The sequence below is a fragment of the Dasypus novemcinctus genome, chromosome 29, assembly GCF_030445035.2.
Source record: "Dasypus novemcinctus isolate mDasNov1 chromosome 29, mDasNov1.1.hap2, whole genome shotgun sequence".
NCBI classification, from domain to species: Eukaryota; Metazoa; Chordata; class Mammalia; order Cingulata; family Dasypodidae; genus Dasypus; species Dasypus novemcinctus.
The window spans coordinates 20,870,780-20,895,194 of NC_080701.1; the positions used below are offsets into that span (position 1 = coordinate 20,870,780).

Consider the following 24,415-nt stretch of genomic DNA (forward strand, 5'->3'; position numbering starts at 1 on the left):
CTAGTTCGTCCACTCCCCTGGGATTCCTGCATTTTTTGTTGCTGCTTTTCGGTGCTAGTGACTTTTCCAAACTATTTTTGCTCTCAATTGGCAAATTAAAAGAGAAAAGGGATAAAGATAGGTACTACCTCTTTAAGACTCTTCTGCTGCTTTTGCTGGAGACCAGGAGACCGGTTGGAACAATGGCAAAGATAGCCCCCTAACAGTCTGAAGTAGCTGATGAGAAGCTGTGGTCAGCCCACACACATCCAGATTTTGAAGGACTAGGTCCTTATAGCCTACCCCGGTGCCAGCAAGCTGCACCAGAACCTGGACACAGTACCCGCTGCTGCCTATAATGCGGTGGGGGTATGGGGATGGTAACCTTGCATGGAGATGATATTCACAGATATTTACTACAATTTACCTCCTCTTCCTCCACCTCTTCCCTGGATGCCACACAGTGTTTTTTCAGTAAACATCAGAGTTCCAGAATAGTTGATTCAGAGAGCTCCTGTTAGTTCAGTAGTTGTTTTGGTGGAGGGACTGATTCCTGGAGCTTTCTACTCTGCCATCTTCACACAATCCTCTGTTGTTTTTTGCCATTTAATTTTCTTATCCTTTTTTCCTGATTTGTGGTACATTCATTCATTTAATAAATATTTAGTAAGGGCTTACTATGATTAGGTACACTATACCAAGTACTGGAGATAGAGTAGTGATTAAGACAGATATGGAAGTTTCCTCAGGTAAATAGTTTGGTATGCAGACTAACCCTTAGTCTCTTTAAAGAAATGCTTGCTATGTTTGTACAAACACGCAGCAGTTCATGACTTATGCAAATATTTTAACAGTACGAGCTAGGTTTAGGTGCGTCTTCTGCTAAAACTGTTTTGAGGCCCAGGAAAGTAAATGACGTTTTGAGACTCTGGAAATCTTATTACTATGTGGGGAGGTCAGGAAAGCCATTTCCTTAAGCCTTTTTGGGAGTTCTGAAGCTCTGAACTGCAAGTTTGTTGTGCCTCATATATTGTTATGTTAAGTGCCTGTAATTCACCTTGGTAATATACGTGTGATGGACACTTGACAGAACAGTCCTTTATATTTTTTCTCAGAATTTGAAGACAGCCAAATTAGGATTGGAATATGAGCTGTCAATCAAATTTTTCTTATCTACAGAGAGATCTGTTAATGTAAAAATTAATTTTTTTCTTCTGTGGTATCTGATTAAATAAAAATGACTATGTTTGTGATTTTTTTTTTTAAAGATTTTTATTTATTTAATTCCCCCCCCTCTCCCGGTTGTCTGTCTCTGTGTCCATTCGCTGCGTCTTGTTTCTTTGTCCCCTTCTGTTGTCGTCAGCGGCATGGGAAGTGTGGGTGGCGCCATTCCTGGGCAGGCTGCACTTTCTTTCGCGCTGGGCGGCTCTCCTTATGGGGTGCACTCACTGCGCGTGGGGCTCCCCTACGTGGGGGACACCCCTGCGTGGGGCAGCACTCCTTGCGCGCATCAGCACTGCCCATGGGTCAGCTCCACATGGGTCAAGGAGGCCCAGGGTTTGAACCACGGACCTCCCATGTGGTAGATGGACGCCCTAACCACTGGGCCAAGTCCGTTTCCCTGTGATTGTAAATATAAATATTTATTGATGTGCTTTGGGAGAAAAATATTTTTTGTTGGGAGAACGACTTACCAAAGCGAATTTCTCTATTATGTTCATAGGTTAATGAGAGAGTGAAATTTTGATTTTCAGTATTTGTTTGAATTCTGTAAACACTCAGTCTTTCACTGTGTGAAGAAAGAGTTGTCTGTGCTCCTTAAAACCGTTGTTTTATTATTATTTTTAATAGGAAAATGATCAGCTTCAAAGAAGATAGGATTCATTCTTAATGCTGAGGTTGTTTATTTTTATGTAATGTTAATATTGGGGGGAAAAAAAAAAGACAGATCTGGTCCCTGCCCTTGTGCTGTTTATAGTTTAATGGGGAAGACAAATATCATTAAAGTTGTGATAAGTTCTAAGTAGGAAAAGTACACAGTGGTATAAGAATGCATAGTAAAGTGAACTTACTCTCTGAGGATGAAGGAAGGCTTCTCTAATAAGGCGACAGACACTTAAGCTGAGGTATTGTTAGTGTGTTTGCTCTCACAACTTGTGTCTGTGAACAGAAATATAATCTCTCTCAGGAATATGAATTCTGTCTTTTAGTGCAGATAGAAATCAAAGAGGCATTTTCATGTAACACAATGTTATCTGCATTGCCATAGCATTGATAACTGTAGTATTAATGCTTTTTATTCTTCTTCAGGCTCTTTTATGAATAAGATAGTTTTTCTTTTTCAAAGTTATTAATGTACCACTTGGGAGCCAGAGTAAGATAAAGCAAAGAACAATAGAGTGTCTTGGTCTTTTTCCTCTTGGGTAACAGAAATTTTATTGATTTTTATTTTGCTTAGAATAAGAAAGATATTTGCTTTTCTATGCCTAGGTTTTATGTACAGACAGAGATCTTCAGGAAATGGGAATTCCCCTAGGACCAAGGAAAAAGATATTAAACTATTTTAGGACCAGAAAAAATTCAGAGGTATGTGCCTAATATAGCTTGTTGGGCTAAACAGTTATTTGTCATGCATTGTGTATCCCAGGGCATTGTGGGGTATTTACTCTGAGGTGTTAAGTAATTTTGTCAAGTGGTCTTTTTCTTTATTTTTAGAAATCAGATAGCCATATCTTTAAAAATGTTATGAGCTTCAGTGTCTTATCTTTCCTGGATTTATCCTACCATTCAGTTTTAAAAATTCACTTCGTATACCATAAATATCTTCCCTTTTAAAGTGTCCAATTTAGTGGTTTTTTTTAGATATATTCATGTATCTGTATAACTGTTATCACTGTAATTCTAGAATATTTCCATCATCTCATAAAGAAATCCTATATCCATTAGTAGGTACTCCCCATTCCTACCTCTCCCCACCCCCTATTAACCACTAATCTACTTTCTGTCTCTGTGGATTTGCCTGTTCTGGACATTTCATGTAAATAGAATCATACAATATATGTCCTTTCACTTATAATGTTTTCAAGGCTTCCTTTCTATATCATAGTAGTAATTCTTTTCCAGCTTTTTAGTAGGTGGCTCAGTTTTTATTAAAGACTTTCTTTTTGGACAGTATTTGCATCATTTTCTGTATTCAGAGACATCTTATTTGCTTTGACTAGAAAAGCCCAGCACTTCCCAGAACTCCTTAGCAATCCACAGTATTCCTTCCCATGATGCTCTGTTGTTTCCTTTCATAATGGTTACCTAAAGTTTCAACTGCTGTCCAACAGGCTGTGTAAAACTAATTATTTGAGAGTGAATAGAGTTGTTAATGCATGACTTAAGTCAACTGTTGTTTTCATCTTATTTTCTAAGGGACTTTTCTAGAATTTTTGGATTCTACTTCAAAATTTTCCCAAGAATCCTTTCAAACCAATAGAACATTGTATAATCCTGTGGTTATTTTTACTGCATAGTTCCAAAATTTTTTTTCACATTCTTTAGGGTATTACTAGATCAACTCTGCAATCAGCTTCACAGGCAAGTATGTCTAACATCCCCAAAGAATCTGAGTTCTGCAGTAGTACTGATGACACTAGAAATGATGAATGTCTGGATGTTGGCATTGGGCAGGTAACAACACTAATTTTCTTTGGTTGTTTTGCTGTCTGTTATTGGTATGGTAAGAACAGATATGACTTTTGTTATTAACAAGAAATGCTTTTACTTCCTTCTTTCAGGTATCTGTAAAATATCCCCGGCTCATCTATAAACCAGAAATATTCTTTGCCTTTGGATCTCCTATTGGAATGTTCCTTACGGTCCGAGGACTAAAAAGGATTGATCCTAACTACAAATTTCCAACGTGCAAAGGTTTCTTCAATATTTATCACCCTGTAAGCATTGTACAGCTCTTGTGAATTTACCTGCATATTAAGGCCTATTGTGAAGAGTATATGATTTTCAATTGTGTTGACTTGCTTTTTTCTATATCATTCTGTAGTATTGAGATAACTTATAATAGTATTGATCTGGAAAAGATAGGACAGAACAAACTGTACTTTTTTTTTTAAGACCGTGTAATTATTCTTGCCTAAAGTATACAGTTCTTAAACCTCCCTATTTTTCTTCAGCAGTGGTAAATGTAGCTATTACTTTTTCTCTGTAGTTTGATCCTGTGGCCTATAGGATTGAACCAATGGTAGTCCCAGGAGTAGAATTTGAACCAATGCTGATCCCACATCATAAAGGCAGGAAGCGGATGCATTTAGGTAAGCCTGAGTATAGACCTTGATAATTCTGGACCTTCTGGCAGTGCAGACTGATTGAACCTCACTCACTTTGTTCAGCTGTGTTAGACTCAACTCTTTGTAAACATTTAATCTTCTTTGCTCATATGTGTTTCAGAACTGAGAGAGGGCTTAACCAGGATGAGTATGGACCTTAAGAACAACTTGTTAGGTTCCCTGCGGCTGGCGTGGAAGTCTTTCACTAGAGCTCCATACCCTGCCTTACAACCTTCAGAAACTGCAGAAGAAACTGAAACAGAACCTGAGTCAAATTCAGAGAAGCCTAGTGGTCAGTGACACTGTACACATTGATTTCCTGCATTAGGCCAGATAAGGTGTACTCTGTGGTATGGAGTTCTTAATTCTCCCAGGGCCTTCTTTTCTTCCCCTTTTTATTATACTAGACCTATGCTATGGATCCTAATGGGCTTATGGCTTTGCCAGCCTCATCTGTCATCTAATAGCCACAAATTTTGGAACAAACGTTTTTGTGAGGAAAAATATCAGGAGAACTGAGCATCTGATCACTATGTTTTAAAATGTTCCTCATTTGGGAACTGTGGGGGTGATGTTAAGAGCCTACTCTATAAAGCCCTTGCCTCCACAAAGGGAATGTCTGCATTTATGGGTCAGTTCACCTTCCTTCAGGAACTATTTTATTTTCCTGGCTGGGGTCTAGCTAGGAGACTGTCATCTTACTGCATAGTTAGTATTGCATTCTTTTGTTTTAGTTTTCACTGCCTAAAGAGCTCTTTCCCTGCTTGTGTTTAGTTTATAAACCGTAGGCAAATGAATTAGCTATCCAAGGTACAGGTAATAAGATGTGTTGAGCAAAAGAGGGAAAGGAGGTTGGAGAAAACAGTGTGACTTTGAGAAGGAGCATTAAGGGATTGTGAGGAGGAGTATGGGAGAGAATAGCTCATCCAGTAAAAATGGAGTTTGAGGGGAGGTAATAGGACAACCTTGGAGGACTGAAAATATTTAGATTCTTATTATGGTTTTTCCATATCCAGATGTTAACATAGAAGAGTCCTCCGTGGCAGTTAAAGAAGAAGTTCCACCCATCAATGTGGGAATGCTGAATGGAGGCCAACGCATTGACTATGTACTACAGGAGAAGCCCATTGAAAGTTTTAATGAATATTTATTTGCTTTACAAAGCCATCTGTGTTACTGGTGAGTGTTGTTTGTTTCTGTTTCTGGTTTTGTCTAATTGTTTAACGGGTATTTGATAAATAAGGAAAAAGGAAGATAGGCTAGTGTACATTTTTTGGGATTAGGATGATTTCTCATTTAGACTGTTACAAAATAGTACATCATGTGGTCATTTAAAAGAAATCTCACTTAAACACATTGTTTTATTTTGCGATTGATTAGCGCATGGACCTAATTAGGCTAGTAACCATGACTTCAGTTAGCTTGGTCTTAAAATTATCCTTTTGGCAATGGTGGGACAGAGTGAATGTGTATAAGTGAACTGTAACAAATATATTACTATTGCTAAGTCTTTTCAGGAACCCATTTGAAAGCAATTACAGTAGCTGAATATGATTAATTACCTGATAGACTATAAAATGTATTAATGGTACGTATTGAAACTCATGCAGTATAAGAGAATACAACTTAATCATTGAAGAAATTGAAATAAAACAAAATAAAACTAGGAAAATAAGATGGGTCAGGGATATGATAAGGGTATAAAAAATATGCATGCTTTTTATCACTTGAGCCTTCTAGTAGGCAAAGCAAAAAGGGACTGAGTCTTATGAGATCTAGAGTTTTCATATGATAGAAACAAATGAGGGTTCAGGGAAGTCACTTGTGTGTGTGTGCATGTGCTTATGTACTTGGTTTTTTCCTGGTACTGAGACCTGAGAGAAATTTTCTATTGAATTCTGATAAAGGAATAATTATTTGATGTAATCAATATCCTCTCTATATGGTAAATATCATAGAGGCTGTAAAATAAAAGAGAAGTACAGTTCAATAAAAGCTGTCTTGTAAGGGCCAAAATAATGCTGTCCAAGAATGATCTCTGCTGATCTGGCTTGATAGAATATCTGAAAAAGAGTTCTTTTAAAATTTTGAGGTTGGCAGTACATTCATATGGTTCAAAATTCACAGAAAGATAAGTAATGAAAGATCTCTTCTCCATTTCATTCTCTGCTACCTAGTTCCCCTCCCCATAGGAAAATAAGATGTTTCTTATATTCTTCTAGAGACATATTTTATGCATATGTAGTACATGTGTGAGTATATGTGTGGCTATATTACTCCTCTCTCTGAAAGTGTCTATAGTATCATAGACATTGTTCTGTGCCTTACTTTTTCTCCTAGTTTAACTTGGAACTTTCAGATATTGTATGTAAAAAATTTCCTTATTCATTTTTAGTTGCATGTTATTCCACTGAATGGATATATTATAATTTATTTAATCAGTTCTTTACTGACAGACATTTGTGGTTCTATCAGTTTGCTCTTTGCATACCTTGTTCATGTCAATTCACCCATTAATGAGTGTATCTGTTAGGTAAATACTTGTAAATGGAATTGCCAGCCCAAAGGGTATATGTGCTTGTAATATTTGCTAAATATTGCCAAATAGAGGTTGTGCTTTTTTATATTTCCAGCAGGAATGTATGAGAGTGTCTGTTTCCCCACTCAACTTTTTAAATCTCTGCCAATTTGTTGGGTGAAAATTTGTCCCCCTCTATAGCTTTAAATAAATAAATAAATAAAAAGGCTTTTTTGAGGCATAATTGATGTACAATAAGCTGCACATATTTAGTATATAAAATTTGGAGTTTTTTTTTTTTTTTTTAAGATTTATTTTTATTTATTTAATTCCCTCCCCTCCCCCGGTTGTCTGTTTTCTGTGTCTTTTTGCTGCGTCTTGTTTCTTTGTCCGCTTCTGTTGTCGTCAGCGGCACGGGAAGTGTGGGCGGCGCCATTCCTCGGCAGGCTGCTCCCTTCTTCGCGCTGGGCGGCTCTCCTTATGGGTGCACTCCTTGCGCGTGGGGCTCCCCTACGCAGGGGACACCCCTGTGTGGCACGGCACTCCTTGCGCGCATCAGCACTGCACATGGGCCAGCTCCACATGGGTCAAAGAGGCCCGGGGCTTGAACCGCGGACCTCCTATGTGGTAGACGGACGCCCTAACCACTGGGCCAAAGTCCGTTTCCCAAAATTTGGAGTTTTTTTGTTTTGTTTTTTATTTTTAATTTATTTCTCTCCCTTCCCCACCCCCCATTGCCTGCTCTCTGTGTCCATTCGCTGTGTGTTCTTCTGTGTCTGCTTCCATTCTTGTCATGCGGTACTGGGAAACTGTGTTGCTTTTTTTGTTGTGTCATCTTGCTGCATCAGCTCTCCATGTGTGCGGCACCACTCCTGGGCAGGCTGCGCTTTTTGCGCACTGGGCAACTCCTTGCAGGGCGCACTCCTTGCGTGTGGGGTATCCTGATGCGGGGGACACTCCTGCATGGCACAGCATTCCTTGTGCACCACAGCACTGTCTGTGGGCCAGCTAACCACATGGGCCAGGAGGCCCTGGGTATCAAACCCTGGACCCTCCATATAGTAGATAGACATACTTATCAGTTGAGCCACAACCACTTCCCAAAATTTGGAATTTTGATCTGTGACACCATCACAGTCAAATTAATGAACATACCTGTCACCCCCAAAGTTTCCTTGTGCCCCTTTGTAATCCCTCCTTCCTTTTCCCCTTCCCTTTCCTCCCTATCCCCAGGGAACCACTGGTCTGATCTACTTCTGTCACTGTAGATTAGTTTGCATATGTCTTTTATATAAATGGAATCATCATACAGTATGTGTTCCCCTTCCCCGCCCCGCTCTTTTCACTCTGTAATTATTTTGAGATTCATCAGTGGTGTTATATGTATCAATATTATTTCTTTTCATTGCTCAGTAGTATTAAATGGACATAATACAATTTGCGTATCCATTCACTTTTTTTTTAAGATCAATTTTTAAATTTCTCTCCCCTTCCTCCCGCCCCCAGTTGTCTGCTCTCTGTGTCCATTCGCTGTGTGTTCTTCTGTGACCACTTCTATCCTTATCAGCGGCACTGGGAATCTGTGTTTCTTTTTGTGGCATCATCTTGTTGTGTCAGCTTTCTGTGTGTTTGCGGCGTCATTCTTGGGCAGGCTGCACTTTCTTTCGCGCTGGGCGGCTCTCCTTACGGGGCACCCTCCTTGCATGTGGGGCTCCCTTATGCAGGGGACACCCCTGCGTGGCATGGTACTCCTTGCACGCATCAGCACTGTGCATGGGCCAGCTCCACATGGGTCAAGGAGGCCTGGATTATGAACCTTGGACCTCCCATGTGGCCACCCTATCCATTAGGCCAAGTCCACTTCCCTCCATTCACTTCTTGATGGACACTAGGTTATTTCCAGTTTTTGACTATTACATATAAAGCTGCTTTGAACATTTGTGTGAAAATTTTGGTATGGATATATTCTTTAATTTTGCTTGGGTAAATGCCTAGGAATGGAATCGCTGGGTATCATATGATAATGGTATCTTTAGCTGTTCAAAAACCACTGCCAAATGTTTTTCCACCAGCAGCATATGAGAGTTTCACATCCTCTGCGAGACTCGGTATGGTCTTTTTCACTCTTAGCCATTCTGAATGGGTTGTATCATAAAGATCCAGAACAGGTTGAACCAAGAATCAAAGATCAGCAGTAACACACAGCCTCCTGCCACTAAATCCCTACGAAAGAGAGAGAAAGCAAACATTTGAGTAAACTCACCATCATAATCAGATGCCTAGACATCAGCAAAAAATTACAAGTCATACTAAGAAAATGGAAGAAATGACCCAATTAAAGGAATGTATCAAAGCCCCAGATGAGACACAGGATTTGAGACAGCTAATCAACAAGATTCAAATTTCCAAAATCAAATTAATGAGATGAAAGACAATATGGCTAAAGAGATATAAACAACATGAAGAAGACACTGAGTGAGCACAAAGAAGAATTTGAAAATCTGAACAGAAAAATAACAGCTCATGGGAATGAAGGACACCATAGATGAGATCAAAACCACATTAGAGAGAAGCAGATGTGGCTGTCAGAACAGATTAAAAAAACATGAGCCATCCATATTCTGCTTGCAAGAGACTCACCTTAGACCCAGGGATACAAATCAGCAGAAAGTGAAAGGCTGGAAAAAGATACTCCACACAAATAGTAATCAAAAAAGAGTAGGGATAGTTATACTAATATTAGACAAAACAGACTTTAAACGAAAAAAAGAAGAGATACAGAAGGCCAATATATGTTAATATAAGGGACAATCCACCAGGAAGAAATAACAGTCATAAATATCCACTGAACGAGGGTGCCCCAAAATACATGAGGCAAACTGGCAAAACTGAAGGGAGAAATAGACATCTTTACAATAATAGTTGGAGACTTCTATATCCCACTCACATCGTTAGATAGAACAACTAGACAGAAGATCAACAAGGAAACCGAGAACTTGAGTAATATGATAAACAAGTTAGACCTAACACATATACACAATGTATCCTAACTCAGCGGGGTTACATTCTTCTCCAATGCCCATGGATCCTTCTCAGGATAGACCACATGTTAGGTCACAATGCCGCTTTCAATAAATATAAATAATGATTGAAATCATACAAAGCACATTCTCAGATCATAATTGAATGAAACTGAAAATCATTAATAGGAAAGAGGTAAATTTGCAAATGTGTGGAGCCTGAACAAAACACTCCTAAATAATCAGTGGGGCAGGGAAGAAATTGCAAGTGAAATCAGTAAATATATTGAGATGAATGAAATGAGAACCCAGCTTATCAAAACTTAAGGGATACAACAAAGGCACTCTCAGAGGCATATCTATGTCCTAAACACTTTTATTTAAAAAGAAGAAAGAGCTAAAATCAAAGGTCTAACTGAACAACTGTAGAAACTAGAAAAAGAACAGCAAACCATTCCCAAAACAAGCAGAAGAAAATAAATAATAAAGATTAGAGCAGAAATAAATGAAATTGAGAACAAAAAGCAATAGAGAAAATCCAACAAAACCAAAAGCTGGTTCTTTGAGATCAATAAAATTGACAAACCCTTAGCTAGACTAGCAGAAAAAAAGAATTCTTGACTGGCAGTTTTTCTCTTTCAGTGCTTTAAATGCATCATATCACTTTCTTTTCACCTCCATGGTTTCTGATGAGAGATTGATACTTAGTCAATTTGAGGTCCCCTTATATGCGATGCATTTGCTTTTCTCTTGCTGCTTTCAGAATTCTCTATCTCTGGTATTTGTCATTCAGAATAGTAGGTGTCTCTGAGTAGGTCTCTTCAGATTTATTCTGTTCAGGGTATGTTGTCCTTCTTGGATTTTGATATTTATGTCTTTCATAAGGGTTGGGAAGTTTTTGGCCATTATTTACTCAAATATTCTTTCTGCCCCTTTTCCGTACTCTTCCCCTTCTGAGACACTGAAAATGCATATATTTGTGTGTTTCATGTTATTCAGTTTGCTGAGACACCCTGTTTCATTTTCTCTATTTTCTGTTCTATCTTTTCAAGTTCAGATGTTTGGTCTTCCAAGTCACTAATTCTGTCCTCTATCAACTCAAATCTGTCATATGCCTATAATGTATTTTTTCTTGTTCTTTTTTATTTCTTCATTTTTTTAGTGTTTTTGTTGTTTTTTGTTTATTTTTCTATGTAATGTGTTTTTAATCTCAACCAATCTATCTTTCCATAGGCTCTGTTACTTTTCTTTGTGGACTTTGCAGTTCTTTATGTTCACCAGTGTCTTTTTAATATTCCTTCTCTTTAGTTGTATTTTCCTTGTTTAGGAGATTGTGTGATTATCATTGATTAGTTATCTTAAATCCTGTGTCTCATCAGGAATTTTTTTTTGGAGGTACCAGAGATTGAACTCAGGGCCTTGTACATGTGAAGCAGGTGCTCAACCACTGAGTTACACAAACTCCCCTCATCAGGACTTTCGGTCTCTTCCTTTGACTGGGCCATTCTTCCTGTTTCTCAGTATGGCTTGTAATTTTTTGCTGTGTAAGCATCTGGCTATGTTGGTGAATTTACTCGGACAAGTCAATTTCTCTCTGTTGCGTAGTTGTTTTGTTTCACAGTTCTTCATTGATTTTTGGTTCAACTTATTCTAAGTGTTTAAAATTTCCCAGCTTAAGTTATCAAAATAGGACCAGGGGCTCACTAACGGGACACAGATCAGCCCCCAAGAGTCTGGGACAAGAGACTCCTAAAAGCAGTTTTTCGCCTTGAAGTTTCCTGGCTGGCCAGTGGGTAGCACTTGGCCAACCTCTGAAAGGAGGTGAGTCACCCTCCACTTGTCTGTGATTGTGGTGTGACCAGAGCTGAGATTCAAAGTGGGCCGTGCTCCACATTCACTGAAGAACCACTCTCTGCCCTCTGCTGTACCCTCCCTCTTGCCAGGAAGAAAGCCATCTGTGCCCCTCTCATTTGGCTGCATTGAGCCATGGGTTTTGTCCAGGCTGTTTGCCTTGAGGATGGGGGTGGGGGTGCCGTTCCCAGCTGTGGTAGCCAGAACTCACAGTTTTTATTTTGGCTTCTCTCTGTCCCTCAACCTCCTGTGGGGTGCACAGCACTCTCCTGGTCTGCAGATTCCCAAAGCAGGTCCCTCAGACAGCTATTTGCCCTTCTTTGTTGTTTTTGTTTGAGTTGAGCCCTGCCTGCCTTTTCTGATGCCATTTTCCCATTATGTCCTCTTTGTGGGTTTTTTTTTTTAAGGATTTATTTTATATATTTATTTCTCCCCTCCTCCTCACTGTTCATTGTGTGTTCATCTCTCTTTTTTTAGGAGGCACCGGAAATGAACCCGGGACCTTGTGTGTGGTAGGCGGGAGCTCAATCGCTTGAGCCACCTCTGCTTCTCCCTCATTGTGGTTTTAATTTGCATCTTCCTAATGACTAATGATGTTGATCACATTTTTATGTGTTTATTTGCAATCCATATATCTTTGAAGAAATGTCTATTCAAATTTTTTGCCCATTTTAAAAAATTACCTTCTTCTTAAGTTGTAAGAGTTCTTTATATATTCTAAGTCCTTGTCAGATATTTTTTCTCTTAGATTATGACTTTTTTTTCCTATTTTTATAACAGAGCAAAGGATTTTGATTCGATGAAGTCCAACTTATTGATGTTTGTGCTTTTTGACATATTTCAGAAATCTTTGCCAATTCCAAGTCATTAAGATTTTTCCTGAGTTCTAGAACTTTTATTGTTTTAGCTCTTACATTTGGGTCTATGGTCCATTTTGATTTAGTTAATTTGTTCATATGATGTGAGGTAAGGATTGAGGTTCATTGTTTTATGTAAGGCTATACAATTTATCTAGCACCATTTGTTGAAAACTTTATTCAAATGGAGAACCAATTGTGTTGGCACCATGTTGAAAATCCATTGAATATATATACAGGTATTTATTTCTGGGCTTTCTCTTCTGTTCCATTGATCTCTTTCTCTGTTTTTATGCCAGTAAAACATTGTCTTGATTACTATAGCTTTATAATAAGTCTTACAATTAGGTACTGTGAGTTCTTCAACTTTGTTCTTTCTATTTGGGCTGTTATGGGTCCTTTGCATTTCCATGTATGTTTTAGAATTAGCTCATCAAATTCTGTAAAGCATGCTGGGATTCAGAGTGTGACTGCATTTTACCTGTAGATCAGTTTGGGGAGGATTGATGTCTTCATATCGAGTCTTGTGATCCATGACCATGGTGTTGCTCAGAGCTCCTTTAATTTCTTTGAGCAATGTTTGGTAGTGTTTAGTGTACATATTGTTGTGCACACTAGTTTTAAATTGCATTCCTCTTATGAGGATGTTGAGCATCTTAAGGGCCATTTTTATGTCCTTTTCTGGGAGTTTATGCCCTTTTACATTGAAGTGCTAGCCCTTTTCTTATTCATTAGTCTGTGATATGAGTTACAAACACCTCTTCCCCAGTTTGTCTTTTGACATTGGCTTTTTTTTTGTTATGTAAAAAATTTGGATTTATGTAGTCAAATTTGATCTTTCCCTTTTGCATTCCTGTGATTTGTCATACATGGACAGATATTTCTTCAAGTAACAAAGTTTTTTCTAGTACTTTCTAGTTTCATTTTTACATGTAAATTTTGATTCACTTCAGATTTATGCTAATATAAGGATTGATCCAATTTATATTTCTCCAGATGGCTATCCAGTTATCTCAACACTTACCAATTGATTTGAGACTCCAACTTTATCATATATTAAATTCCTATATGTATTTGGCTATCTCTGAGCTTCCTATTCTTTTCTAATGATGTGTCTGTTTATATACCAGGATCACACCATTTTAATTATTAAGGCTTTCTAATATGTTTTGATATCTGGTAGAGCTAATCCCCACTTGTTGGTTATAGGAGTTTCTTAACCTGAGGGTCTGAAAATGGAATTTTGTGGGGGAGGGGCGGGGCAGGGTAGGGGAAGTCTTATTAATCCAGTGAAATTCTATTTATAATTTCAGGTACATAAACATATGTGATCTTTTCTGGGGAGAAAGCTACAGGTTTCATTAGATTTTCAGAGGGGACCCATGACACAAAAAATGTTGAACCGTAGTTCAAGAGGACTGTTTGTACTATACATCCTTGAGGTAGTCCTTAATAAATATATATATATATATATATTTTTTAGGAGGCACGGGATCTGAGCCCGGGACCTCTCATGCAGGAGGCGGGTACTCAACTGCTTGAACCACATCTGCTTCCCCATAAGTTTTTTTAATCAAATTTTGTTATGAATTTGAATATAAGTAGTTGCTTATATATGCACAGAGTAATATCTGGAAGATGTATGACAAATTTGGAACACTGGTTGTTAGAAAATAGGAACTGGTGTTTAAGAAACAGATAGGTGGGAAACTATTCATTCTTATCTTTTGAATTTTTTTTTTTTAAGCAGGTACCAGAGATTGAACCTAGGACCTTATATATGGGAAGCAGATGCTCAATACTGAGCTACATCTGCTCCCCAACGAGAGTTGCTTTTTCTGTTTGTTTCGTTTTTAGGAGGTACTGGGAACCAAACTTGGGACTTCATCCATGGGAAGTGGATGCTCAATCACTTAGCTATGTCCGCTTCCCTATCTTTTGAGTTTTGAATGATATGATTTTATTAATACTTTTCAAAATAATGAATATTTTAATAATTAAGGTAACCAACTAGATGGCTCTTCCATATTGGTTTTTTAAGATTTATTTATAACCCCCCCCCTTGTCTGCTCTCTGTGTCCATTTGTTGTGTTCTTCTGTGCTTGTATTCTCATCAGGTGGCACTGGGGATCTGTGTCTCTTTTGTTGCGTCATCTTGCTGTATCAACTCTCCGTGTGTGGCACCACTCCTGGATGGGCTGCAGTTTCGCGTGGGGCAGCTCGTCTTGCGTGGGGGCCACTCCTTGTGTGGGGGGCACCCTTACACGGAGGCATCCCTGCATGGCCCAGCACTCCTTGCGCGTAGCAGCACTGCGCGTGGGCCAGCTCACCACACGAGCCAGGACACCCTGGGTATTGAACCTTTGGACCCCCTATACGGTAGACGGATGCTCCATCTGTTGAGCCACATCCACTTCCCCCATATTGTCTTAAGAATGAGGTCTTGGTCATCTACTACAGCTTTTTTAAAAAATATTTTTTATTCCTCTCTCTCCCTGAGATGGCTTCCTTGCTTTTCTGCTTGTCTTCTTTAGGAGGCATCGGGAACCAAACCCAGGACCTCCCATATGGGAGGCGGGCACCCAACTGCTTGAGCCACATCCACTCCCTAGCTTTTTTATATTACTAGACATAATGCCAGCATTCTTTGCCATAAGGTCACCACCCCCAACCAAACCAATTACATCATCTTTGAGTCTGATGTTTTTGTAGTTTTTAAAAAAAGGGGGGAGCAGATGTAGCTCAAGTGGTTGAGTGCTGCCCATATACAAGGGTCCTGGGTTCAATTCCTGGAACCTCCTTAAAAAAATGTTTCTTTTGCAAAAATGAGATAAAAATATGTAAAGCATCCATAGATGTTCCTTCTTTTTTCAACATAATCTTTTCTGTTTACAGGGAGTCTGAAGATACAGTATTGCTGGTCCTCAAAGAAATCTACCAAACCCAGGGCATTTTCCTCGATCAGCCTTTACAGTAAAAATGGCCCATCTTTGGTTGCTTAATGTAAGTTTTAAATGTCATGAATCTAGGATATTCTTAACATATTAACATCTTATAAAGAACTAGAGTCTGAAGCTCTTCATATATACTTTTTCTGTTGCCAGACACCAAGATTTCAGTTATTGTTCATTTTTAGAGGGACTCTAGTTTAATTAGGGGAAAACCATAGGAAAAAAGTACACTAGCCCACACATAGGAAGACCACTGAATGTCTGTTCTGCTAATAATTTTGTTGAATACCTGTAATTTTTAGGATTTAAATTCTGAGTCTTACTAGTCTGATCATTTCATCTAAGGGTTATTTGGCATTAGGTATAATTTTAATCACAAGTAAGTCATCCTGAGATTTAACCTACTCAGTCATTTGTGTAACTTGAAAGGATTTATATTGGACTCTGGCGTTCTCCCTGCTTGCTTTCCAGTTCTGACTGTGTGATGACCTCTTTTTCCCACTCTCTTCCCTAGACGGACATTGAAGGATCCTTCCCCAGAAAATCCACCTGTATGTTGCTGCAGTTTGCCTCCTCAGCTGCATCCCTTTCTGCATGTTGCCTACCACTTATTCACCATTGGGGTCTTTGGAAGATAATCTTCCTTTATGGAAGTGAATGGAAAAACAAATGGAAGACGTTATTAATTTTTACCACTGGCTTCATATAATCACTTGCCATTCTTTCTTTGTCACTGAGATGGTTTGCATCTTTAGTTCTTTGCTGAAAATATACAGGAGCCATACTTTGTTGCTTTATTACTTGAGAAGGTAAAGCCAGTTTTGGATTTGGTTTGGTTTTGACTGGGTAGAAATTTTCCAAGGAAATTAAATTGCCTTTCTTTAGAAGATCTACCTCGTTTAAAGGCAGATTTTTGAGATTCAGAAGGCATTTTAAGAGTAATGCTCATCTCTTGGTGTTCTTTGTACTTGAATGCTAAGTCTGTAGTGAATATGGGGATGATTTAGTTGGGATTTTTTTTTTTTTTTTTTTAAGCCAGCTTTTCTTTCCTATCTGTACTGACAAAGAAAGGCTAAAATGTAGCTTTAAAAGGGTATTATTTACTCTCTGTACAGCTGACTGACAGACATAATAGGAAACATTGATGCTGTTCATTGTTTTTAGGTTGCTGGAGCTTCTACAGAAGTCTCAAGTGAATTAGGTTCACATTAGGTACATCTTTATAAAACAAAGATGGTATATACTACTAGACTTTCCCTTTTATATCCTACTTCAAATTGGGAGACTCAAAATGAAGTTTAGTTATTTTATAACAGCTTCTATTCTTAGATTGCAGTTATAAAAGCTGACAAACCTGAATTACATAGCATTGACAAACTGCTTAGATTATGAATAAAATCTTTTAGTGGTGCCTTTATGGTAAAACATAATTTATGTAAGTACTGCTACATCCCCTTGGTTGAAGGTTGGTATCGTTGTCCTCTTCAAAAACATTTTGTAAACATCATTATCTTCTTAGGTACCCAAAAGCCAGAAAGCTTACTTAAAAGGCACTTGGCACAGGCACTGTTGATTGATCCGGTAGGTTTGGCTAGTAAGAAATGTTTATCTTATTCTGAAAGAAAAACCTATGCATATACAGGGTCCAAGGGTTAGCTGTTGCAGGATCAATGTTAACTGAGTTTGGAAAGTGCAAAATTAGATTTATCTTGAAAAAGATAAGTATCTGTGGGCCAGCTTTCCCCATAGTATCTGTTTACCACTTTGCTGTAGGTATCATCTTCCTTATTGATCAGGACTAGTAATTGTCTTTGCAGTTCTCTTTATGATAGTCCTTTTTACTCTCATATTAATACAGGCCCCTGTTTATAGAGGAGTGGCATAGGCAGGCAAACTGCATTTTGCCTTTTATAAATGTATCATGGTATCCAACACACTGGCATTCAATACTTTAGCCATTCCTCATTAAGCAGCGGTCTTTATTTCTTTTTGGGGAAGGTTAATGTCACCCTGGAGATGGTGGAGGAGAGACTGGGGTATAGGTTATAACCTGGCCTTTCCTTGTCCCTCTGCTTATGGACTGATGCTGTCTAAGCCACCAAGATGTTTCAGAAAATTGAAATATCTATTTTCTATATTATATAAACTCTGAAAATGAAATAAGGGCTACTGAGTGGTTAAGCAGCATTCACTGTATATTAACAGGAAAGCTTTTTTTCCAAGTTGCTGTCTTCAGATTTAAAATGACTCATTAGCAGAATAGATATTCTTTAAAAGTAAGTCAAAGGACAAGCAAGAGTGAGTCCCCTATAACCAAAGATGGGTAGCATAATCCTAGATAGCTAGATAAACCACTGGTCTTGAGGGGCAGGTAACTATAAACATTTTATTTAAGTTGTACATTATTTGCACTACCTTCAGTTGTATCATGTGCAGTCTCTTGACCAAGCCTATTTTAAATTCTCCCTGTCCATAATTTTGTACATATTCCCAGCTGCTAATCTTAGCAAAAAGACATTGTTTGCATGGAAAGGTTAATAGCACTTATTAGCTTTCTAATATTTTGCACTTTTGAAACATTTGTTTTTTTACGTGATTACATTTAAAACTTTAGCAAATACTGAAATAAAACCATATCCACCAGTTGCCTGCTAGTACCTGGCTTCATCCATCATAAAGTAAAGAAAATTATATAATAACCTTTTTTTTTCCTTTCCCTATGTATTACTAAAACAAATTTTAAAAACTTTTCTTTCTCTTGACTGGTGTTTTCCTTTTCAAGGGCAGATATAGTTCAGAATTTAAAGCACAACAATCATAAGGTAAATACTGAGAGTGTCCATTTTTTTTTTTTTAAGATTTATTTATATATTTATTTCTCTCCCCTTCCCTCCCCCAGTTGTCTGCTCTCTGTGTCCATTCACTGTGTGTTCTTCTGTGACTGCTTCTATCCTTAGCAGCAGCACTGGGAATCTGTGTTTCTTTTTGTTGCGTCATCTTGTTGTGTCAGCTTTCCTTGTACGCGGCGCCATTCTTGGTCTTTCAAAACTGGGCGGCTCTCCTTACCGGGCACGCTCTCTGTGTGTGGGGCTCCCCTATGTGGGGGACACCCCTGCGTGGCAGGGCACTCCTTGCGTGCATCAGCACTGCGCATGGGCCAGCTCCACACGGGTCAGGGACGCCCAGGGTTTGAACCGTGGACCTCCCATGTGGTAGGTGGATGCCCTATCCATTGGCCAAGTCCACTTCCCTGCCCATCACTATTTATAAACATCAGCCATTATGACAGATAACAGCAGTTGAATCATTTATATCAGATGTGTACTTTGAAAATGTTCCTTGCACCTTGAATGCTACTTTAAGTACAAAAGAAACCCACACATTCGGCATTTTATTTTATTTATTTTTAGCGCCATTTTATTTGAATATCAAGTATACCAAAGGTAAAATAGGGGAAAAAAACATATAAGACAAGGTCATATTTAAAATAAAATCACAATAAAGCAAAAGGCAGTTGTAGGTCCTATAACATCACTTCTGATGCGATCCCATAATTGTTCCTCATAATCTGTGGTGAAGAAGGGACAGAAAAAGATTCATTTGTCCTCCAGATAAATAATACCTGTGATTTTTCTTTCCTGCCTTAGCCATTTGGCAAAGTTGACACATTTGGGCAGATTTTCAGTCATGAATGTTGGAAACTCATGAGGACAGTTTAAGGACAAATGAGGTAGAAACGAGTATCAGTATTAAAACCCTACTTCTGACCATTTTCTTCTTTTTTAGTGTATTCACTTAGTAATTCAAACTAGAAGGCAATATTTGGTTGGCCTCAGATAAGCTATGCACAGCAGTGATAAATTTGCCAAAACTGGACGTTTTCCCGGTTAAGGCGTGATGGAATTCTCACCAGAGAAAGTAAACAAAACGAAATTTAGTTGGTCATGGCCTAGATTTTAAGACTCTGGGCTAAGGGAAATGGAAATTAAGTTTTGATAATTTACCTCTATCTTCTAGGAGTAAGTGGGATTCCATAAAGTCTTTGATTCTTCCAAGAATAGCATTTAAATGTAAAAACATTACATATCTGGAGATACAGAATATGTGCCACAAAGTAGTGAAAAACACCTTGACTCCTCATGATAGAGCATGTGAGCAGGGGCAAAACTGTATACTCATGGAAGCAGAATGTTGTGTGGCTCATATCCTCACTTGTGCCTCTTAGAGGTAAAAAGGCCAGGAATTCTTGTCATGTGCATGGTCCGTTTAGTAGGGGCTGATTCACTTGAGGTAGCTTTGGTTTCTAAATATCAAAACGATAGACACCGGGCTTCTGTGCAGTGGGAAGTGCAGGCTTGTCCTGAAACGGTCTATGGCATTCAGCATCAGTCAGAGGAGGGTAATACTGCCGATAGCAGACATAGGCAAATGCCAGGCCGATCCCGGATCCAACTAGGACATCTGAAGAGAAGAGAGACAAGTCTTCTCTTAATCGTATTTTACTCCTCAGGCTACCTAAGCACCACATAGAAGACTTGGTCCCCCGGGTCGCTCTTCTTCTTGTGGCCGAAAAAATACTAAATTCCAGGTTTATGGTTTCTTTAGGCTTACCAGTGGTTAGTTTTCTAAACACTAAATCAAAACACATATTTAGTTAAGTAAATATAATAAGCCTTATTCAGAGTGCACTATATTAGAACTGAGTTCAGAAGAACAAAGGTTCACTTAATGCTACTAACCCTTTTTCATCATTTAAAGAGTTCAAGAGGAAGGAATAAACTGCTCAGGAATTGCCTCCATTTGCAAAAAAAAAAAAATAGTTCTCTCAACTTTTTTGGAATTCTGAGTTTTCTTTGAAAATTTCTTTAATTTGAATGTTTTACTTTATCACAATTCGAATTTCTCCAGTTTAATTAGTTTTTTCTTGAATTTTATTTCTGTTTCTGAACAAAAATCTGACAGTGAACTTGATTTTTATTTCTTTGCTCTTATATAAATCCAGCTTTGAGATTTGTTTTTTAAAAATTCTTCTAAGATTGAGTTTATGATGCTTCAAAATAATGGAAGAATTAGGAAGTGCCTCAGTAAGCTCTTTAGAAGGTCGTTGGTAGGGCTGCTGATGTGGCTGAGAGGCTGAGCTCTGGCTTCCCACAGAAAGGTCCATGTTCCATCCCAGCCTTGAGGGGGGAAAATCCTAATGTTTTGTTATTGCAATGAAGGTACCACACTAATGAAAGAAGTTGATGTAGGAGGGGTGGGGGTATGGGAACCTCATATTTTTTAATGTAATATTTTGTGTGATCTATGTATCTTAAGGAAAAAAGATATTAAAAATAAGAATACAACCAATTAAAAAAAAGGTAATGGTGTATGGAGTGGGTATAACTCAAGTGGTTGAGCACCTGCTTCACATGTACAAGGTCCTGGGTTCAATCTCTTTTTTTAAAAAAACAGTTTGCTCTCTCATCCATATGGACATAAATGTTCATTCTTACTACAGAACCTGAAACCATCCCATATATATATATATATATTTTTTTTTTTTTAGGTACTGGGCTGGGGATTGAACCCAGGACCTTGTATGTAGGAAGTCAGTGCTCAACTGTGGAGCTACACCGGCTCTATCAAGTTGGTTTTTTTTCCTTTTTGTTTTTTAGGAGGTACTGGGACAAACTTGGGACCTTGTCCATGGAAAGCAGGCACTCAACCACTCAAGCTACATCTGTTCCCCTGCTATTCTTTCACTCCTTCAGCAGACACTGAGAGCATCCCCTCTATGCCAGGCCCTAGGGATAAAAGGAGCGCGACACTTGGAAGATTCTGTGGCATGAATAACTTGCTTACCTTGCCAGTGATGCTTGTAGTCACAGGTGCGGGACAGTGCAATCATAGCTGCAAAAAGTAGAGGTGACAGAAAGGCACAGAACCTCCAAGATTTCCCACGGCCTTGTGGTGTAAAGCAGTGTAACTTCCCCGCCAGGTAGAAGGAAGCGAAGGCCAGACCAGCAAATGCAACTAGGACAGGGAAAACCTCTAAGAATGCCTTTTAAAGGGGTATGCCCCCCTCCATTTCTAAATGGGCCCCGGGACACGAACACTGTTTTACCCCTTTTGCATACATTTCTCTTGTAGCTCATTGATCACGAGGGAAAAGAAAACAAAAGGAAAAATGAAGGATTCTATACCGTGTCCTCTCAAAGTTAATATTTTACCTGAGAATAGTTTTCAGAATATTAAAGGGTTTTGGGCAGTTTACTTAATTTCTTGGTGCTTTCATTCTCTCACCTATAAATGGGAATAAGAAAAATAATAGTACTATGCTATGAGGCTGTTCTGGGACCTACTGAGATACGAAACAAATGCTTTTCAAAGCATCTGCACATAGTACTTCAATAAGGTTGGTTAGTATTTTTACGACTACTACAAGATTCCCAGAATGATACTAATCAGAATTGCAAATCATGGAGTTAACTACCTCACCTGTCCTTGAATATTCATCTTAAATAGTCAAGGCTCAGGCTTGTGAAATCTTGGGCTTCTAAAGGATGGGGTTTTCTCCAATTTGTAACTGTAAGTAACAAGGGTAGTCCGATGGTCCCTTCCTCACACACTTCCTAGGTTAAAGTCAGCGATCTAAAATAAGCATTGAAGTAGAATTCATAATATTCATACAGGAAGAATGGCCACTAGGGAAGCTCTTGCGGCCCTCATTCACCACGTCCTTATCCCCTGTGCACATCGAATCAGACTCGGCTTGTCCATTAGGGAAGCAGCGGTAGAAGAAATCTGGGCGTGGCCTGGAAAAAGTAAGCAAGGTCTGACACTGATTATTTACAACTCCAAAAATTAGCTTTTGGTTGTATCTGACATCAATAGTCCTGTTAATGTTAGTCACATAGTGTAACCAGCAAAATAATGTAACTGGGTTAGGCTAGCATGCTACTAGAAAAGCGAAGGAGAAGCAGCCACTCCAGCAAACAGTAACGAGCACCGCAGCTTCAGGGAGTGCTCACGACACAGGCTGCCGTGGTGGTCGGTGGGAAATGCTGTTGAGGGCAGAAAAGAGTCCAAGAGCCCAAGTGCCACCTGTAGACCGAGGTCTAGGGAGGCGAGGAAGCGTTAAATGCAAGAAGAAAGAAGAAAGATGCACGATGGTGTTCCGTGAGCTGTTCTCCCTGGTGGGGTGAGTTGAGTTGGATACAGGGTGGTTCACTCTCGTCACTTACCTCCCCACTATCAGTTTTATTGTGTTGGTAAAGACACCATTCAGAGCCAGGGCAAGGCTGGCAGCTAGAAAGCAAGGAGACGTACTGTTAGTTTCATTAAGGAGCAGCCAGTACTATTCTGAGATTGGCAGGGACGGAGAGAGGTAGGGAGCCTGGGCCCATGGCACTGCTGTAGCACAGGGAGAACTTGGGGCTAGGCCAGAGGCCCTGGGAGGCGCAGATAATCCAGGGCACTCAGGCACACCTACTGTGTGCTAGTCTTGCAGCACACACTGGTTTTCTCACAGGGCAACAAGTAGAGTGCAGAGGGGGGTGTAAGTACTTTCAAAGTGCAGAACTCAGTGGCCTCCACGCTGTCTCCAGTGGCTGAACTCCACAACTACTTTTTTGTTCCCAGCACTAAAAAGATAAAACCACAAGGCAGAAAGGGTTCGTTCTTACCCAGGCAGGCCTGTCTGCTGTCTGTGGCATCTGCCTTCTTGAGACATCTGGCCAGGAGGATCAGAGACAGAGGAGAGAGAAATGCAATGACCTGAACCAGAATATGTCAAAGGTAAAGGAAAAGCCAACAGCAAACCTAGTTGTTAAGGAACTCGTCAGGGCAAAAGGCAGGCTGCGCCCGGCAGGAGACGCGCAGGACGCACGGCCCCGCGGAGCGCCGAGCGCGGAGCACGGAGCCCGCAGCCGGCGGGGTGTGCGCTGCCCCTCGAGGGGTCGCCGGCGGCCGGCCCACCCAGCCCCGCCCACGGCGCCCTCCACTGTTCCCCAGGACCAGCTCCCCCAGGCTGTCCCAGGGGGACACACGGACAACTCGCTTTTTCAATCTGGCCTCAGGGCCTCGCTCCCTGGCACCCCGAGGAGGAGAAAGCGCCCTCCCAAGACCGAGCCCCGCCCCAGCGCCGCGGCCCCGCGCAGCAGGTCCACGCACAAACATCGGCTTGGTGGGGAGATACTCGGCTTCCACGTAGGGATTCCGGTACAGCCACATCTCCTCGGGCTGGATCAGCCTCTGGAAGGGAGGCAGCAGCTCCGTCACCCTGAAGGGAGAACAAAAAGCGTCAGTGTCGGGGGGCCGGCCGCTCCCCTGCGCCCTCCCCGCGCTCCCCGCGGCGCCGAGGGCTCCCGGGCGGCAGCGGCCACAGCGGGAGGGCCGGCCCTGCGGGCGCTCACAGGAAGGCCGCGAGCAGCGCGAGCCGCACGCCCGCCTCGGCCCCCAAGGCCGCCGCCGCCATGGCCCGCGCAGCCCGGCGCGCTGACGTGGCGCTGCGGGACGCGGCGGGCTCCCGGCGCGCCCGGCCTGGGCTCTGGCGGCGCCGCCTGGCGGGCGCCAGGGGAACCGCGCGGGGAGGCCCCCAGCCGCCCGCTCTCCCCGCCAGGTCAGCCTCGCGCGGCTTCCAGAAGCCTGCGTGAGTGGCAGCTCTGTTTTGTTCTGAGGGGATCACCTGGCAGAAGGAACGAGAAACAAACCTACGGCTGCTGTAATAAAACAAAAGCAAAACGAAAGGAACGAGAAGCGAGCAGTGCTGTTCTCTGCTCCGTTCATGCAACGCGCGAGCTCCGCTGTCCAGCCAAGCAGCAGGGCGCCCTGGGTCTGATGGGAGGAGAGTGACTTGCATGTCCCCGCTGGCCGCACACCAGGCCAGAGCAAGAAGCAGTGAACACTGTGCAAGGACCTCTGCTCCCAG

The 24,415-nt window shown here is 40.6% G+C and overlaps 2 protein-coding genes across 21 annotated transcripts in view; one reads left to right on the top strand and one right to left on the bottom strand.

Moving 5' to 3' along the window:
* The window catches only part of DDHD2 (DDHD domain containing 2), a 123,132-nt gene extending 104,879 nt beyond the window's left edge, over positions 1–18,253 (top strand). For 12 of the 19 annotated variants that reach the window (XM_058289844.2, XM_071212647.1, XM_071212648.1 and 9 more), the window contains 8 exons: positions 2,470–2,565; positions 3,526–3,654; positions 3,762–3,917; positions 4,190–4,292; positions 4,429–4,599; positions 5,324–5,486; positions 15,449–15,556; positions 16,019–18,253. In XM_058289844.2, coding sequence (XP_058145827.1) covers positions 2,470–2,565; positions 3,526–3,654; positions 3,762–3,917; positions 4,190–4,292; positions 4,429–4,599; positions 5,324–5,486; positions 15,449–15,530 — 900 coding nt within the window. In that variant the 3' untranslated portion in view covers positions 15,531–15,556; positions 16,019–18,253. The remainder of the gene's footprint in view (positions 1–2,469; positions 2,566–3,525; positions 3,655–3,761; positions 3,918–4,189; positions 4,293–4,428; positions 4,600–5,323; positions 5,487–15,448; positions 15,557–16,018) is intronic. The other 7 variants (XM_058289848.2, XM_058289851.2, XM_071212654.1 and 4 more) reach the window with 1 other exon arrangement.
* A 633-nt stretch (positions 18,254–18,886) lies between these two features.
* On the bottom strand, positions 18,887–24,029 carry PLPP5 (phospholipid phosphatase 5). Of its 2 annotated transcripts, XR_009184003.2 has the most exons (8): positions 23,901–24,029; positions 23,659–23,767; positions 23,172–23,262; positions 22,731–22,794; positions 22,177–22,301; positions 21,349–21,519; positions 19,509–19,965; positions 18,887–19,072 (listed from the first exon to the last, which is right to left on the bottom strand). XR_009184003.2 is itself a non-coding variant. In XM_004469362.5 (7 exons), the coding sequence occupies exons 1-7, from the start codon at positions 23,960–23,962 to the stop codon at positions 19,808–19,810; spliced, it is 780 nt and encodes a 259-aa protein (XP_004469419.1). In that variant the 5' UTR covers positions 23,963–24,029; the 3' UTR covers positions 18,887–19,807. The 2 variants fall into 2 exon arrangements, 1 of the variants encoding a protein (XP_004469419.1); XM_004469362.5 differs by having other exon boundaries at positions 18,887–19,965.
* Between the last annotated feature and the right edge of the window lie 386 nt (positions 24,030–24,415).